This window comes from Engystomops pustulosus, chromosome 2, assembly GCF_040894005.1.
Source record: "Engystomops pustulosus chromosome 2, aEngPut4.maternal, whole genome shotgun sequence".
Classification (NCBI taxonomy): domain Eukaryota; kingdom Metazoa; phylum Chordata; class Amphibia; order Anura; family Leptodactylidae; genus Engystomops; species Engystomops pustulosus.
The window spans coordinates 243,228,259-243,247,907 of NC_092412.1; the positions used below are offsets into that span (position 1 = coordinate 243,228,259).

Below are 19,649 nucleotides of genomic sequence, written 5' to 3' on the forward strand. Positions count from 1 at the left end.
ATGGTAGAACCTCCTCTCCTCTACATGCAGAGGATGCCCCCTGTCTATGGTGATGGTAGAACTGCCTCTCCTGTAGGTGTAGAGGATGCCCCCTGTCTATGGTGATGGTAGATCCACCTCTCCTCTAGGTGTAGAGGATGCCCCCTGTCTATGGTGATGGTAGAACCACCTCTCCTCTAGGTGTAGAGGATGCCCCCTGTCTATGGTGATGGTAGAACCTCCTCTCCTCTAGGTGCAGAGGATGCCCCCTGTCTATGGTGATGGTAGAACCTCCTCTCCTCTAGGTGTAGAGGATGCCCCCTGTCTATGGTGATGGTAGAACCTCCTCTCCTCTAGGTGCAGAGGATGCCCCCTGTCTATGGTGATGGTAGAACCTCCTCTCCTCTAGGTGTAGAGGATGCATCCTTGTCCTGGTCACAAGTAAAATCTATGATCACAATAGATGTCAAGAGTTGAACCACTGTCATGACATTGATTGTGGCTTTAAGAGAGAGTCAACCACAGCAAGGGATCTCCTATTGCTATATCAACATGTTCTGACACTGGTCTACGTAAGGTGGTTCAGTATGTTGGTGACCTTGGAGACCTTAGAGACTAATATAGTATGTGTCTAGTTTAGTCTACTGGTCGGAAATCTTTTCATCCACAGGATCATTTATGGATCTTTTAATGAATTGGTCTGGTCTGTGGTCTGCAGAAGAGGATGTGGTCCTATCTTCAAGAGGTTTCGTCAAGGGTGCTATAATGTATTGATCTGTTCTCAGATGTTATCTTTAAAGGTTGGATCTGATGGCTAATTATTAATTGTTCTGGTCTGAGGTTATATCATCAAGAGACTTCATCTGAGATGTTATCATTGATTGAGATTTTATCATTATGTGATGAGGTCAGAGATCCAGTCAATATGGAGTGTCTAGAGGTCCTAAAGTGCCTTAAAGAGGACCTGTCACCCAATTTATCGGCACTAGGAGCTGCTTACTAAAGTAAGCATTTCCTAGTGCTCGATCAAACGCCGCAGTGTTAGAGTGATAGCGGAAGCCTCCAGTAACGCTATCAAACACTGTAATCATCGGACAGCTCGCAAAGCTGTCCGATGTATTCATGAGGGGGCGATCCGAGGCGCTGCCTCTTCCCCGGACCGCCCCGCCGCTCCATAGGCCGGCAGTGACTGCTGCGCGCTAGGCGGCAGTCACCGCCCCTAGCCACAGCCCGCCCCCGCACCCTCATGAATACGTTGGACAGCTTTGCGAGCTGTACCCCGCCGCAGTGTTTGATAGCGTTACCGGAGGTTTCCGCTATCGCTCTAACACTGGGGCGTTTGATGGAGCACTAGGAGCTGCTTACTTTAGTAAGCAGCTCCTAGTGCCGATAAGTTGGGTGACAGGTCCTCATTAAGAGGTCAGGTTTCAGATCTCTTTGGAGGTCTACCTTCATCGCTATCTTATAGATATTAGATCTTCTTTTCTTTACTTCATAATCTATCTCCAATGTATGCGTTTTTTATGGAATGAAGATTTTGAGCTCAGAACATTGTGTTCCTCCACTCTATAGTTAATAAATTAGTGCCTCAATATTACAGTAAAACACACAAGAAACAGAGAAAGCAAACACACAAGGTGAAGGAGCAGACAGCGCAGCCAGGACGCCTGATCCCGGTTATCACACCAGGACGCAGGTCATCAGAACAGTATTAGGAGGATTTGCTTTGTGTTTCCGGAGACTCTCTCACGAGTAAAGGTCTCTGTGTCCTAATCTCTCCTCTAATGAAGATAAGGAGTGACAGGGCAGATGGGTGCGCTCCATGGCACCCTTAGCAGGTGTTTGGGTAGGTGTTTGCTGTTGCTAGGTAACTGAGGACAGGTATAGGTCCTATAAGGAAGGAGATATCCTTAGTTGAACTCCTCCACACAAAAATGAGATGCCTGCTGATACTGAATACCTCATAAAGCTGCCTCAGTTGGCTTTGATTAAAGGTAATTTTATATAATAAAGCGCCATACTTTTCTTTTCTCTTCAAGTGACTTTTAGAGGAACTTCTGCGGCCAATTAAAGGAAAGCTCATGATGCTTTTATATAGATCATAAACCAAAGCGGTGGAAGAATCAGCATAAATAAAGGCCTGGGAACATTCTCTGCCATTGCTTTGCATGAGAAGGATCTTAACAAGGTGAATCGGAGAGCGCCACTGATATACGAGCTTTCTTTATACCCTTATAAATGCTTTCAGTTTTTACAGAATTATCAAAGATTTTATGAATTTTCCAAAATAAATGGTTGAAATGCCATAAAGGCTATGTTCTCCTTCACATCCATTTTTTTTTTTTGCTGCAATATTATATTGAATTGGTCTCCCGAGAAATTCCAGTCTTTAAAGGGTTTTTACCTCTAATGACTTTGGGTTTAAATGATGGGACCAATCAACAGTCCCCTGAGGTGCCCCATACCAAGGGAATGCTGATACATATACACAACCTACCCTGCATTGACTTCTAGGGGATGGTGACCCTGTTGCTTTTCACCTTTTAGCCTACAGCAGGATAACAAGGCCAATATCCGGTATTCCATTATAGTGAAACGTGGCTCAGGTGGGTCAGCTATGGGCATGATCAGAAGGCAGGAAGGGTTTGGGTACAGTTTAAATCAAGTAAAAAAATCAGACGTGATACGATTTTGCATGTCCAATGTATTTTGAAACCAGCAACAGATGTGCAAGAATTTCATGGGTGAAAGTCCTTCTCAGTATAAAATTGTGGGTGGTTTGCGTGATCATCCACAATTTTAGAAGGCCACCCTAGAAGGCTTGGGCCCCGGGCTACCTGCCAAACTGCCTATATTATAATCCACTACTATTGGGACCTATAAAAAAAGCTCCATCCAAGACAAATCCTCCTGGTGATCGCACTGTTCACCGGTATCACCAATCACTGGTAAAGGTTACACACAGCCTGGTCCCTGCTGCAACGTAAAGGACATCTGCCAACAGATATGCTGATGGTAGACTGCTGTAACTTACCTGCTCGTCGTGTAATTTAGGGGGTGGAATCATTTTTATTCAGTCCCAGAACGCTGGTATTTTTGAAATATACACTTTTTAAAAATATGCAAATGAGGCGGAGCTGCTCCGGAAAGCGTCTCTGTGCTCTGGCCGATGGTAATTTACTGTTACCATTGATTAAACAATCAGCAGGTAAGTTACAGTGGTCTACCATAAGTACATCTCATGGAAGATGTCCTTTAACCTCTTACATACTGCAATGAAGCTTGATGACAGCATCTAAGGAAAGTGACAAAGGGAAGAGGGTTCCTTTTATTGTCCCATGCAATCACAGGCTAACCGGGAGTTGCCATGGCAGCCAAAGGTCTGTCCAAATCTTCCGTGTTTGCCAAGTACAGAAGTCTATTAGGCTGAATAGGCAAACTGCCCGAATGCAATACATTGCAGTACAGAAAGATTGCAGCTCAATGCAAAAGGTATCGTACATTGTAGTAAGGAGGGATGTAAGTCTCCCAAATGTAATGCTCCTAGTGGGACAATAAAAAAAAGTTAAAGGACATCTACCATCAGATATACTGATGCTAGACTCCTATAACTCACCTCCCCGTCATATTGCTAGCTGTATTAAAGGAAATCTACCACTTTGGAAAAGTAAAAAGGCCTACAAATACTCACCTCTCCCGGTGTTCCCGGTGCTGTCCTCCGCTAGTCTTGACAAACAGGGATCACAGCCATTGGGCCTAACTTGCTATTAATGGAGAACCCCTTTAAAGGGTTTGCAAATAAATTAACATTGATGGCCTCTCAACTTGACACCCGCATCTACACAAATCAACCTAGAGCCGTAAGCAGTTGTCTCCTTTCTCAGTGTAGTGGCTGGAAGCTGTAACTGCAGCCTGGCCCTCTATTCTTATATACCAGGAGCCCGGTAGTGCCTGCTAATGGCTGAGTGTACTGTAATACTGAATATTATTCTGCAGACATGAGGCTCTTCTGACAATGTTATTTGGCTTATTTGCTTTTTGTAGAACGCTTTGCTTGCATGGTGCCGGAGAATTCATCCAGCCAATATATTTCCTAGTTATTTTATTTGTAGGCATCAAAGTAATGACCTTTGTTGCTATTTTTAAAGAAGTCCCGTGACGCCCCCTGCATGTAGATTACTTGATTACTAGAGCAAAAATAGGTCTAAATAGCTCATATTAAGAACAACTTGTGTTAAAATATGTTCTGCTTATTTATCTAAAATTATGATGTCGCTCTATAATTGGATTAGTTATTTATTAAGTCCTATACCGAGTGAGTCAAAGGTCCCAGGACATCCCGTTATTTCAGAAAGTAAAGGGAACATGACATGATCCCTCATCAAGTAATGGGTGTGTGGGGTCTATGTCTTAGCCTATGTACGGAACATTGCGCAATCTTGAAAGCCAACATATCGGCCAACGACGAGTTTGGGAAGGTAATCGTTTAGCAGAACATATACCAAAAATGTCTTAGGAATGGAAGACTACACAAATAGTTGCACTTTATAATCTCTAGAATTCTGACTTTGTTGAACCAAAATTCTGTTAATCAGAAAATCTTGCCAATATTTTAGTTAGATGGTTGTGGATCTACTGTGCCCCTGACTGGATTTTACCTGAAGTAACTTCAAAGAGCATTCTCTTAAAGGTTCCCTGGATTCCACCCTCTTGCCTCCTTACTGAGATCTTACTCTGATGCAGGAGCTACCCAGTCAATTCCTCTTGAAGTAGTCTTCATCAATGACAGTTGACCCAACTCATGTACAGAACCTATGTGGTCATTAGATGAAGGAGGATTGGCTTTTCGGTATGAAAGCTGAAAACGAGTTATCCCCTTCCATGAAGAATCTCAGGGATAAGTCAATTTTCATTTTTCATACTGAAAAGTCAACCCTCCTGTATTTAAGTCATCAGCCAGACATTCTTGACCATAAAATTGCCACAGATGGAGGTTCATGTGATATCCATCTGATCATGAGCAATCACCTTGCCAAGACTTTCTGATAGTATTCATGAAAATAAGACTATGGTCAGGATCTCCCTCCCCAGGGGTGGTCGAGAGCCAGTTATCTGCATGCCGTGGGTGACTTCGCCAATAGCTATGTCATCAGGCTTCACTGGCTGAAGACTTTGGCCAGGGGTAGAGGAGGGAGAAGGAGAGCATTATGCACACAGTAGGCGTGCATAATTATGTTTGGTCAACACGCCCTCTGTCCAAATAAATACAGCCTGGAGCGCTGGAGCCTAATTTTAAAAATGTTTATAAACTTTATTTTCTTGGAAACGGCTGCTCTTAGAATCAAGACGCCAGCATGTAAGTTTGCTTATCTCGAAACGGTATTAAGGTGGTGGTTGATTTCCTTTAATACCCATGCACCTCCTAGGAGGAAGAGGTCTGCACTGGGGACACATTAGGACAAAGCGCACAGGCCCTTTAAATTTTTTTAGCCAGGATGCTGAGCTAAGGGATGACAACAGGGAGTTTGGGAATAACAGTAGGGAGAGTGTGCACATAAGGAAACATGGCAAAAGGCAGGGTAGATACTACTATGCCGACCCTTTAAATAACAAACTGGGCACGTGTGCCAACTATCTGAGAAACCCAGCATCTCCCAGGACCACGCAATATTGGATGTAAAATCACTACCATTATAGATGACAATAACTGGGCTACTTCTGTATTATTACATTTTCATCGTTTAAATTCACGTTTTTATTCTCCTTTTTGCTTTTTCAAGAGGCAAGAATGTCCCATTCATTAGCTACAGATTGCCCTTTCATTGAGATAAAGCCGTGGCCACTTGACTATTGTCTCAGTGAATGTGCCGTGTCTGTCTATCTAACAAGTGTGGCTTTGTCTTTGTGAATGATTCGGTTTCCTGAATATCCCCGTATTCTGTCCACTGGACGGCGACGGACAAAAAAACAAAGAATCGGCAGAATAAGGTCATTAATTTCCTGTCTGATTCAGATTTCATCCTGCAATGACTGGGTCACAAATGATGTGACAAAGCTATTCCTGTTCCTGCATTGTGCGGTGAAGTGCCAGTGTATGGCCAACAATCATTAAACCCCTGTGGCGCTTCTACTCAGCCCTGAATGAAGGCTACTGTATCACTCTCCAAATGATAGAATGGAAAAATATGTAGAATGAGAAGGAGCATTTTCTACTATTCTAAGTATATTAGAAGGAACGTTCTACACATATAAATTTATTACAATCTAACTTTCTGAAAAGGAAACGCTCGTGTATTTCGGGACCCACATTCAACCACTTGTTGCCTGTGCATTGTCATTGTCATTGTGCATTGAAGAGGAGGTTAGTACAGTCAGTGTGCATGCACATTAGGCACATGAGCAGTGAAGGAAAGAGCAGATCAGACCCCTAAACCTGGATTTCAGCCATGATCAGTAATGGCAATCAGGGGTTGTTATAGGGGTTGACTCGCGCCTGCTACACATTAAAATTAATGCAAAGCAGGTGAGCAAGAGCTCCGCAAGAGGTGGTGTTTTTTTTGCTTCTACAGAACCCCAAGCATGTATATAAGTCTGGGCAACCCCTTTAACCTTTCAAACGCCACTGGCATTGTCAGTTTGCATGTGGCATTCAGGCTTTGTCAGCCACTTTTAAAGGATCGATGCCAGCAATGGCTATTAGCAGTCCATTGGGAACCCAACTGGTTTCTCTCTGACCATGGGATAAATGGACACAATGGAGATAATTCAATAACACTGGCGTTTATAATGCTAGTCTTAAAATTCCTCCAGCTGGTGACCCGCAACTGTTATTTATCTGCCCGGGAACCCCTCCCGCTCCACACCCCAATACATCCAAATTGATGAGGAAAAAGCAAAACTGGTGGGGAGGGCGACATTCATGTGCATCGGGCATAAGGAACCTCCCCAAATGTGGACACATAAGCTGGCCTATAGGGTTGTACGAGGAATTCAAGTTCTAAAGTTCAAAATATTTATCAAACATTGCAATCACCAGATGTAGGAAGTACAAAAGCTGTGATTGGCGCCCCCTACTGTTCCCTCACACTGGACTCTGCATGTCACTTGTGAGGCTGGGTCAGGCATGCTCAGTAGAGTTTACATTTCAGCCAGGTCTATCTTTGGAGTAGTCATACACACAGTTGCTAAGTTTTCCTAGAGAACTTAAATCTTCATGTCCTCGGTTATAAGACATTGATGCCCTGAGAGAAAGCAGTTTTAGGTTTTAAATAACATTCCCCTTAAAGGGCTTTTCCCACAGAATAGGGCCTAACTAGCTGATCTGTGGGGGTCTCGTTGATGATTGGTAAGCGCGGCACTTGGCAATCTCTTTCAGCTGCATAGAGATGCAGAGAACAGAACAGACAAGCACAGCAATCTGATCCACTCATCTCATGAAACAACATTGTCTTTAAAATCTGCTCATCACAATATACACGTACGGAATGACACTATATTATACTGTCTTGGGAATGAACTATTGATTAAAGAGGTTTTACCACTTAACAAGTTAGGCCCTATCACTGACGTATGAATGAGAATCGGAGGTCTGTTGGGTCCGAAGTACCTCCATCGGACACCTCATCATTTCCCAGGTTGAGTAGAGCAGACGGCTGTAGATGTCCGTTCTCCTCCATTCATCTTGGGGAGCGATGAGGGGTACAACGGAGGTACCGTGAACCTCGTTCTCGTGATCTGTGGGGGTCTTATCGCTGAGATCCCCACCAATCAAGAAGTTAGACCCTATCACTGACCTATGAATGAAAATGGGGGTTCTGACAGGTCCAAGGTACCTCCTCATTTCTCCCTGAGATGAGTGGAGCAGACGGTTGAGCGTTTAGGGGTCCGATGAAATTACGTTCTCCTGATCTGTGGGGGTCCCATCACTGAGATCCCCACCGATCAGCAAGGGGATCCCTGTGGATAGGGCAAACTTGTTTGGTGGGAAAACACTTTCTAAAGTTCTGAAGTTCCCCTTTAATTTCAATTGTATGACCTAATATTCGCCTTCTTTGTAATGGATGAATTTTTAATGTAAATAGCCTCTAAACCTTTAGTATATATTTAGGACTCATTAGAGCCACCTGCGTGCAATTATACGTTGCGCCATTCTTTTGTTATCCGTCCTCTTGATGTTTCATGACCCCTTGTCCCGGCTCACGATCTGCATTCAGGAAGGCGCACTGTGCCACATGATTAATTATATGTCCTTTCATTATAAACTAATTAAGAAGTTGAGAAGAACCATCCTAAAAAGAACAAAGGATTCCAGGGATTACAATAACTATCGGCAACCGGCTGCAGAAGTGTTCATCAGATGGACGGAGCTGACGCATGAATGAGAACACAAAGTCAGGCCAGTCCTTTCATTACAAGAGCGGATGATAAAACTCTATAAGAATTAAGATGTGGAGCCGAGGTCATGTGAGATGACAATACAGTGTATACCATATACCATCCTGCCAGTGTATATACCTGTATATACCCTATGAATGAGAATATAATATGCTTATTATATATTCTACAATAGTGTTTCCTAATACAAAATATTCTCCTTATCATGTATAGTACAGATTAGAGCATTTGGGTTCGGCCGCCTGACTATGACATACCGTATTGCCAGATTGGTGTCCCCTTGGTCCATCATAGCCATGGCTAGTTACTAGGGGTGTCAATTTGCAAGATTGGCTTTTCCGACGATCCCGCAATAACTGGTAGGGGGCAATAATTTACATAGTGCTTTAGACATGGTTGTCTCTATACATTGGGGCAGATTTACTTACCCGGTCCATTCGAGATCCAGCGGCGTGTTCTCTGCGGTGGATTCGGGTCTTCCGGCGATTCACTAAGGTAGTTCCTCTGCCATCCACCAGGTGTCGCTGCTGCGCTGACGTCCACCGAGGCCCGCCGGAATGCCCTGAAGTTCAATACCTGGTGAAGGTAAGCACAAGTTTCGCAACACATTTTTTTTTTTAAGTGCAGCGTTTTTTTTTCCGAATCCGTTGGGTTTTCGTTCGGCCATGCCCCCGATTTCCGTCGTGTGCATGCCGGCGCCAATGCGCCAAAATCCGATCGTGTGCACCAAAATCCCGGGGTAATACAGGGAAAATCGGAGCAAATTGGAAATATTCGGGTAACACGTTGGGAAAACGCAAATCGGGCCCTTAGTAAATGACCCCCATTGAGGGCAATTTTGAACCCGAGAACTTGGAGCTTCTCATTTAAAAAGAGATGAAAAGCTCAAAAGTGATTCCTAAATCATATTGTCCCAATTTTGTGAATGCATGAATAAATAAATTAAATGGCTAAATACCCAGACATGTAACTATGGCAACCAGAAAAAAAAAAACCATCCATTGTTAAAGTTACTTGCAGCAATCCGAAAACTCTAAAACATAAACATAGTTTTTGAGGTTGAAGGAAGACAAAAGTCCATCAAATCCGACTTATGTAAGTCGAATAAAAGCAAAAATTCTTTTGTTTTTGTGTCTAAACAAACTTCATAAAAAAATTACAAAAACTGAAAGACAAGCGGATAAATCGCTTGCCTGGCAGCACAATAGAGATGAATCATTGAGGTCAACCTGGAGAATTTTTTAAAGAAGCACCGGCACAAAAAATGGAATCTCACAATGAGGTTTGTTCCGGAACGCCTGATTGATACAGAATATTCTATGTGTGCCGCTCATCAGTTTGTCTATTTGTTCTTTTGAGATGTTTTTCTCCCAGGTACACACTGAGAACCTAACATCTGGTCCACACAGCAGAGTGCTCACCCCTTACACCTGTCTGACAACCATTCTATAGATTGGCATTAATTGTAGCTGCTGTGTCCCAGTGCTTTGTAATCCAATTCATTCCACAGTTACTTAAAGGGAACCTGTCACCACATTTTTAACAAATACAGCTACTGGCAGGTTCCCATTGAGCCCTAATAACTAAATGACACCCTTCTTTTAGCTTTAAAAAAATTCCCTTTTATCCCCAATTAAATCAACTTTATAATCTTGCCTGGCATACATTCAGATCTAGCAGGAGTCAAGGAGGTGTGGCCTCCTCTGACTGAATCCAGCAGCTCCTCCCTATGCATTCTCAGCATTCTGCAAATAATGTCATGTGACCAGGGTGACATCATCAAATAACTCTTGAAGAAAATGATGGTTTTCCACACCAAATGCACAATAAAAAGATTCCTCTTCTTTATTAATTCAAAGTAAAAAAATACATATGCGTTTTACGCGTTTGTCACGCTCTTCAGTAATTGCGGGGTGCTCAAAAAATGGGATTCTCAGTCCACTTGTTTCAATGTAAAGACAAATTTTTTGAGACACGATAGAAAATTTTTGCTTGCATTTTCCTTTTATTTACAGTGAAACTTTCACAACATGTAGCCTACATGTTGTGAAAATTTTCTATCGTGTGCCAAAAAATTTGTCTTTGCTCTGATTAGCATAGCCATGATTAGGAGCGTGACAAATGCTCGAAACGCGTAGGCCAGTCTTTTCTCACACCTTGGCCATGTTTTACACCATATGTATTTTTATACTATGAATTAATAAAGAAGAGGAATTTTTGATGGTGCATTTGGTGCGGAAAACCGCCTGTACCCATTAAGATGCAGGCAATGGCACAATCCTATGCCTGGGCAGACTTTGCATAGAAATGCCCCACTGGTGTAGCACATCGCAGCTGCCTGACAAAATTGAAAAGTAGGCATCCTGACTGATTTGGCAAGTGCCCGGGGGCGGGTGTAACCATCATACGCTGGTGCATTTAATCATTTACTAAATTTACAAACTCATTGCTTGTGTAACGGGTCTTGAAGGATCAAGAGAGTTCTTTTCATCATTTGCTAATTGGGCAGTAAAATAGTGCCATGTGAGAATGTGGAGTGGGGTCTAACAATAATAATTTATCAGCATCCAATGAGAGTATTAAAGTTGAACAAAGAGATAGGGATGCCCAAAATATGTAATAATTTGTAAATACTTTATTAGAAAATCAATTACATACATTTAAAACATTTAAAAAAGCACAGATTGTGCAAACACAGACCAGAAAATCCCGTGCCTAATTCATATTAGCTATAAATATCGTAAACAATACATGATTAGAGTCAAAAAAATCTATATATATAATTAGTAAGTACTCAATCCACTAGTGTGGTATAAACAGAAAAGGGTATACAATAAATTAGATCATGATTACCTATATAGAATGATTATAGGAGCTGGGCACCGGGAGCTGGATAGATCCCCACGCGTTTCGCCTGTTGACCAGGCTTCCTCAGGGGTACCAGGGTGTATAAGCGCGAACATTATATAGTCCTGTTGCCCCCGGACGTCCGGCACAGACCAATCACATGCTGCGGTCCAAACAATGCAGCGTGCGTGCCAAACGCCGGAAGTATGTGGGTCACGTGTGCAGCTCGAACCGGAAGGAATGGAAGGAAATCCATATAGGTTATGGCGCATGCGCAGATGGCGCGACGGACACAAAGGTCACGTCACGTGCTTACGGTAATTCATTCACTCCATATAGTCGCGCATGCGCAATTGTGTACCGGCAGGGTTCACAATTATTAGCAATGACATGAAAATATTTCAGATTAAGTGGCAATTTATAGATAAATAAAGTGCAAGCACTAATAAAGCGATTGTATATTCCACAATTGAAAAGGTAAATATTATAATATAAAAGTGCCTGAGTGCATAATAGAGGTGAAATGAAGTGCAATATAAAGTGCAGATGTGCAGAAGTAGAGGTTAAGGATGGTGGTCTAGAGCCGCAGCGGAGATCTGTGTCGGACGCCAGGGGCAAACAGGGGAGAGAACATAGCACACTATATAAAACATTATTAATAAATTCTATTTAGGTAATAAGGATAGAATTAGCGTAGAGATAAAGATTGTAGTTCCATATGTATGTGTTAACAACCGGAGCAGGTTGAGAGGGATCCAGCAGGATTCAGGTCGTTATACACGATTATTGGTCATCAGGTGGGTCTTGAGGCTGTAGAATTCTTTTTGAATAGACAGACATCATTGGACCGTCGACATGATTCTTTTATTCTGGATCTACTATCTCTCATTCTCCATCAAAACTTTTTCACCTTTGATAAATCCTACTTCAAACAGGTGTCTGGGACGGCCATGGGTGCACGGTGCGCTCCCTCGTATGCCAACCTCTCTCTTGGCTGGTGGGAGGAGCGCACCGTGTACCGGTTGGCTGACTTTGATACCTATGTCGTGGGATGGTATAGATACATTGACGACGTGCTCATGATCTGGAGGGGAACACATGATCAATGTCTCTCATTTATTCAAAATCTTAATGAAAATCCATGGAAAATTTTACTGTCCGCCTCCATCTCAGACACATCTGTGGAATTCCTGGATCTTAAAATTAACAAAGATGGCACTCATCTGACTACCTCTCTCCACAGGAAACAAACTGCCACCAACAGCCTGTTATCCTTCACTAGTTTCCATCCGAAACACTTAAGACAGAGCATCCCAGTGGGACAATTTCTACGACTCAGGAGAAATTGTAGTGACATCGCTGACTTTCGTAAACATGCGAAGGATCTAACCGGACGTTTTAGAGCACGTGGATACCCGAAAAAGGTAATCTCGAAAGCCTTTGTTAGGGCACGAGACAGTGACCGACAGACTTTGCTACAGGTAAAAACACGGGATACTGAGTCTAAGCCTTGCCTCACGACCATATATAATAACCAATGGTCTGACATCTATCACATCCTCAATAACAACTGGGATATCCTCCTAAGCGACACCAGACTCCATGCACATATCTCCAAGAAACCTCGACTGATTGCCAAACGTGCTCGTAATCTTAAAGATGTGCTCACATCTAGTCACTTTTCAAGACCCACAACATCCCTTGGGAGAGGCCTGCGTCTAAAGGGGTCTTTCCCCTGCGGTGATTGTTCCATCTGCCCCCGGATGCCGGCCACAAACACCTTTACACACCCCAATAACCAATCCGAATTCAAACTACATGATTACATAAATTGTAAAACCAAGGATGTCATTTATGTGTTGAAATGTTCTTGCCCAATGATTTATGTGGGACAGACAGGCCAAGAACTCAGGAGGAGAACACAACAACATTTATCCTCAATCACGACGGCAGCAAGTGACCTGACCAAGGGGAAGACCCTATCCACGGTGGCAACACACTTTTTACAGGTACACCGGGGAAATAACCACAGCCTTAAGGTCTATGGGATAGAGAGGGTACATTGGAACCCAAGGGGGGGCAACTGTAGCAAAGAGCTGCTAAGACTGGAATCCAAATGGATCTATAAACTTGAATCCTTGGCTCCACTGGGTCTAAATGCAGACCTACTGTTCACTGGTTTTTATAAGGATTAGGATCCTTCTCTTGATTCGATACCAGATTTGATTTTATTATTCCTCACTGTTTGGTTTTTTGTGTTTTTACACTTTTCACACCACACGGTCCTCCCTACTATTATTATTATTTTTGCTATATTTGAGGACCCCTCTGTGGCAGGCTACAAATTGTGTGACTTCCGTGGTGTTTTTTATCACGGGCCACATGACTGAACCCTGTTCTCCTATATCACGGTTGCACACATACAATCAAAATTTATTTTTTTTTTTTTTTTTTTTTTTTCCTCTCACACATGGATTTGACCACATATATGATTTCTGTGAATTTAACACTTTCCCTTTTTCACACTTTTATTCACATTAGGTACTGCACCTCTTGTATCCCTATTTGGATAACACCATCTTCATCCCCAGTGACTTCCTCTGACGTTGACGCAAGAAGAAGAATCAACTTATAAAAAATACAAAAAACAAGAACAACTTACCTGGTTTTCAGTCTCTATGGGTTCGTGTTCCCCATTTTCAAGATAAACCTGTGCTTCTGGCCTCAAATCCGAATGACACTCGACGATCCAAAATATCCCATCGACCTGAATCCTGCTGGATCCCTCTCAACCTGCTCCGGTTGTTAACACATACATATGGAACTACAATCTTTATCTCTACGCTAATTCTATCCTTATTACCTAAATAGAATTTATTAATAATGTTTTATATAGTGTGCTATGTTCTCTCCCCTGTTTGCCCCTGGCGTCCGACACAGATCTCCGCTGCGGCTCTAGACCACCATCCTTAACCTCTACTTCTGCACATCTGCACTTTATATTGCACTTCATTTCACCTCTATTATGCACTCAGGCACTTTTATATTATAATATTTACCTTTTCAATTGTGGAATATACAATCGCTTTATTAGTGCTTGCACTTTATTTATCTATAAATTGCCACTTAATCTGAAATATTTTCATGTCATTGCTAATAATTGTGAACCCTGCCGGTACACAATTGCGCATGCGCGACTATATGGAGTGAATGAATTACCGTAAGCACGTGACGTGACCTTTGTGTCCGTCGCGCCATCTGCGCATGCGCCATAACCTATATGGATTTCCTTCCATTCCTTCCGGTTCGAGCTGCACACGTGACCCACATACTTCCGGCGTTTGGCACGCACGCTGCATTGTTTGGACCGCAGCATGTGATTGGTCTGTGCCGGACGTCCGGGGGCAACAGGACTATATAATGTTCGCGCTTATACACCCTGGTACCCCTGAGGAAGCCTGGTCAACAGGCGAAACGCGTGGGGATCTATCCAGCTCCCGGTGCCCAGCTCCTATAATCATTCTATATAGGTAATCATGATCTAATTTATTGTATACCCTTTTCTGTTTATACCACACTAGTGGATTGAGTACTTACTAATTATATATATAGATTTTTTTGACTCTAATCATGTATTGTTTACGATATTTATAGCTAATATGAATTAGGCACGGGATTTTCTGGTCTGTGTTTGCACAATCTGTGCTTTTTTAAATGTTTTTAAATGTATGTAATTGATTTTCTAATAAAGTATTTACAAATTATTACATATTTTGGGCATCCCTATCTCTTTGTTCAACTAAAATAGTGCCATGATGTTCACTGGTCCAAGGGTGTGACTAAAATTCAGGTAAGGATTCTTTGCCCATTAAACGATTGTTTGAATATTGTATCTCATAACTATATGCACAGCATCATAAAAGCAGTCCCAGTAGATTCTACGGAATCAGCAGATTGGGTTGTATTTCTTTACTTTTTCTAGATGGTTCCACCTTTTCCCAAGTCTCATAGCGGTAGCAAACAATTAAAAAACAGGAAGGGACAGTTTGGTGTATGATTCAAAGGTCAGTTGCATGAACCAAAAACAGAAAAAGAATGAAGATATTTTTAGTATGAAGCTTATTGTCCCGGCAGAAAGAGGCACCCAAAAAAACACATCGAAAGGTGTATAAGAGTTCTCTCTATGTACTATGTAAAAAAGTCTTCACAACCCCTTCCCTAAAATGCCATTTCCCAAAATTGTGAATTTTGCAATTTTCCACGACTTGTACCACTTTCAAAATTTTTTGGAACAGTGGTAGGGCTTAGCAGAAAGGGTCAAAGTTATATTGTAAAATTTTCCAGAAACAAGCCTAAATGATAAATTTGCATTTTAGGAGCATTTTAGGAGCCAAAAGATGTGTCACATACAATGAAAGATGCGTGGGATGTGGTCTATGACTTTTTATGACTCAATTAGTATCTCAAATACAAGAGTCTTGTACCATGTCTTTGGAACACAACATCTCTGTTGGTGGTATCCACCCATTGAAAGGTGCGCTTAAAGATTCAAAAACACTTGACCCTATTTTTCCAGTGAAATGCCCAGAAATTCCTCCTGTTATTGGCATTTCCAAACACGTTTGTGGCCACTAGGTCCTCACCAGGTGCAAAATGAATGAAGATGAAGCAACGCGGATTGTTATTGTATGTGATAATGTTACAAAGCTGATGTGGTTTACTCCTTGATCTGGAAATAACTTATGTGCTTTTTCCTTTCTTGGTTGAAACATAGAGATGATTACGTACAGGAATTCGACATAAATAACATTATTTCCACCGTTTTGATCTTCTCTGGTTCACTTTTTCAGTTTCTTTAGCTTGTTTATTTGCCTTTGTGCAGCTGAGTGGTTCGCTCGGGACGCCCGTATCGATGACAGCTGTGTCTACAATTTCACAACTTATATGAAATACTCAGAGGAAACTATTTTTTTCGTGACAAAGAGTTACAACTTGTTTTGGTATTTTCTCCACATGGGACTGGGTCTCGTAGGTGGGATTTGGATCTACCAGACATTTATGTGTAAGTTGGGAATATTCCTTTAAGTTTACAACTCAAAATCTTTCTGTAATAAAACTTCTTCTATGGCAAAAACAAGTGAATAGTCTGAAAATATGGAATTTAAATTGAATAAAGAGCCTAATATTAATTAATGTAGAACCTGCAGGTGCAGTAATTATACAGTACAGGCGGTCCCCTACTTAAGAACACTCGACTTACATAGACCCCTAGTTACAAACGGACCTCTGGTAATTGGTAATTTACTGTACTTTAGTCCTAGGCTACAATAAACAGCCATAAATGTTATCAAATGTGTATGTAATGAAGCTTTAGTGTTAATATTAATTCTTATGCCAACCCAACATTTTTAAAATCCAATTGTCACAGAGGCCAAAAAAGTTGTGGCTGGGATTACAATGATAAAATATACAGTTCCGACTTACATACAAATTCAACTTAAGAACAAACCTACAGACCCTATCTTGTATGTAACCCGGGGACTGCCTGTAATCTGGACATAGACTTTGGTTATTGAGAGAAAAGCCTTTTGATCTGAATCGTGGGGGGCAAGGGTGTTCCTTAACATTTTTCTAATATACTTCATTAAAAAATTGTTTGCGAAGTCTGTAAAGCAGCTGGCTGCAAAGTGCCTCTTAGTAACGTCTTTTCTTCTCCGTTGTCAAGGCTGGTCTTCTCTCTGTTTGTTTACACAGCTATGAGCAGTTAGTGTTAACCCTTTCTGCTCTCTTCCTGGCTGTAGTATGAAATGTAGAATTATTTCCATATATCAAATTGAAAGTGTTAATTCCTTCACTTTGAAAAAAAAAAAACAGTATGGAATATGGATTTCTTTAAGAGGGAGCATTGCAGCCTGTTTCTTTAAAAATAAGCAAAAATGAAGTCTATATGAAAAATATTATGATTTAAAATGACTTTTTAGTACCCTACTGGTGAGGTAACAAAGCATAAATCTTAACAATGTCTTCCCATGAAAGTAGAGCCTTATACTGGCTCATGTGCCACTTTACTTGTGTAGTAACCATATCCAAAGCTTCCTATATTGAAAACATAGCCCTTTATTCATTTGGTTCTCTGCTTGTAAACAGTAACTGGTCCAAAATCTGAACTTACAGATTGATGGACCTGATGAAGTGGAATTTTCTTCCTCGCAACACGTTATCTACAATATTACAACCTTCCAGCACTGACCACAGGTGTAGGGGGGGGGGGCTGAGATAAACTGACTAATTCCCATCGAGATTTGGGCTCCAATCCGGTAAAGTTCATATGGATTCAAACTTTTTCGAATTGAACTGGATTCGGGTCAACACTATTAGTCACACTATGGGGTGTGAGGTAAGTCACACCCATGAGGCTTGATAAACATGGCCTTGATTGTGATGTCACTCCAGTTCCTTCCTTCCTCAACCTCCTTATCTTATGGATTCACTGGAGCCTCCAGAATCTTGTGAGAGGCCACGGAGAAACAGGGGCAAAATTGGGTCTGGAGGAAGGAGGGTGCCAGAGTAATGTCTCCAGGGTCTGTCTTTTGGTGTCTATTAGGCTAAAACCAACCCACTATCACACCCTTATATCCTTGCTTTATAAGTAGTTTTACAGTTCACAGATCCACTTTCCCATCATTTGGTGGTCTGCGAAATGCCAATTAAATACACAGCTGAGGACTTCACTCCTATAACTTGTATTTTTCTTTTCCTTTATTTGGCAGGCAGATCATCAAATCAGGAAATTTTATGTCCTGAGAAAAGTTTTGTTCACATGGATGACCTCTTGTTTTCTTTTTCCTAAAACCGTTGGAGATTGCACTTTTTTTCCTTTTTGTCTTGAAAACACATGCTGTGAATCACCTTCCTCAGAAATCCTTACTCAAGAAATATATTTAATGAAAATCAAGACATTTTCTACATTTTCCCACAATAAAAACTGTTAAAAAATGTCCAAAGTTCTGAACTCTGTTTACATTGTAAATCTTCTAAAAATAATGTATGCACCTCGGCGTGTGCATCAAAGCTTCTAAACCAGCATACAAGCCAATTCTGTATATACTGTAATCATTTTATTCAACAGGAATCGGCACATTCATTCATTGCAATATACAGCTCAGTAGAAGGAGATTACTGTAGTCCTTTACTTCCTCCCTGCTGAGGTCAACTGGTTTACTTATGGATGAACAGTCTTTAGGATAAGTTTCTTGTATGGAATTGTTGGGGACACAGTTCAGCTGTTGAAACCTCATTGCCCAGATAGGAATTTAAGCCCCTTAATTGTTTGTACCTTGTCAAAAAGCAAAATTGTCATCAACTTCTTGTGAACTATATAGCACTGTCAGTCACTAAAGGAGACCGATAACAACCATCAGTAAGTCAATATAAAAAAAGAAAGATGGTGTACTAAATAAAACTTAATTGTTACTGATAATTAATGTTGATCCCGAAGCCGATCCAGGTCTGGATTTGGCTCAACGAGTCCCCGCCAATAAAAACCACGATTAATGTATCACTCAAGCCTGAGTATTATTGGATGTGGCGATCTTTTACAGTCCCAACAACTATCTCCTTCACTCTCGTCATAATTCGTCATTGTCACCCTGTTCCAATTAGGGAAATTAGCCACTAGAAAGAGAGCATGCATAAATTTTGGGGTTCTAAATGAACCGTTACCAACTAAGAGAGCAGGATCAGAATTTTCTCCAGATATAGATTCAAGAAGAATTTTATTGATGTCCTAGGGACCACAAATATAGGGATCAGAAGTCCTTCTTCAAGTTTATACAAAGGTGAAAGTTTTCATTCTTGTAGGATCTCAAAACAGACTCTGGTACCAATAAACCTGGTCCATTGGCCATCAATAAAATTGTTGTCACATCTATGATAAATCTAGTATTCTAGTATCATTTACAGGATATATTATTGAACATAGAAATAAAAGAGAAGCAGTATATTCAATATTCCAGCTGTATACACACTGCCCTGTGTTATGTAACCCTACTCCTATGGCAAATCCAGAGGAGCATGGCCTGTCAGGTCAGGTTGGGGAGATAAAGGTAGATGATAAGTTCTGATACCCCCAGCTGTTCCTGCCCACTGGGTAACAGCTTTAAAGGACAGCCCTCAATTAAGCAATGTTTCAACATATAGGATGGGGATGAGGTCAGAAAAAAATCTAGTCCACAAAAGCAGAATCCTCTAAATGGCCACACCAAGAGCCATTTGACAGCTGTGTTGCAGTATCTGATCCCCAGAAATGTTGGGTGGTTTCATTCTGGATCTCTGTGTTAAACTCTATGGGTTGAATAATGCATGAGCTAGCAGGTCAGCAGCTGGGGGTGGCATCTAGGTGCTGGATAAATTCCCAGGGCTCAGTTCAC

The 19,649-nt window shown here is 41.6% G+C and overlaps 1 protein-coding gene across 4 annotated transcripts in view; it reads left to right on the forward strand.

Moving 5' to 3' along the window:
- LOC140116782 (uncharacterized) overlaps positions 1 to 14,899 on the forward strand; it is a 102,715-nt gene extending 87,816 nt beyond the window's left edge. For 2 of the 4 annotated variants that reach the window (XM_072133219.1, XM_072133220.1), the window contains exons 2-3: positions 12,464 to 13,229; positions 13,762 to 14,899. In XM_072133219.1, the coding sequence (XP_071989320.1) occupies positions 12,464 to 13,229; positions 13,762 to 13,824 (829 nt within the window). In that variant the 3' untranslated portion in view covers positions 13,825 to 14,899. The remainder of the gene's footprint in view (positions 1 to 12,463; positions 13,230 to 13,761) is intronic. The other 2 variants (XM_072133221.1, XM_072133222.1) reach the window with 2 other exon arrangements.
- The last annotated feature ends 4,750 nt before the right edge of the window (positions 14,900 to 19,649 follow it).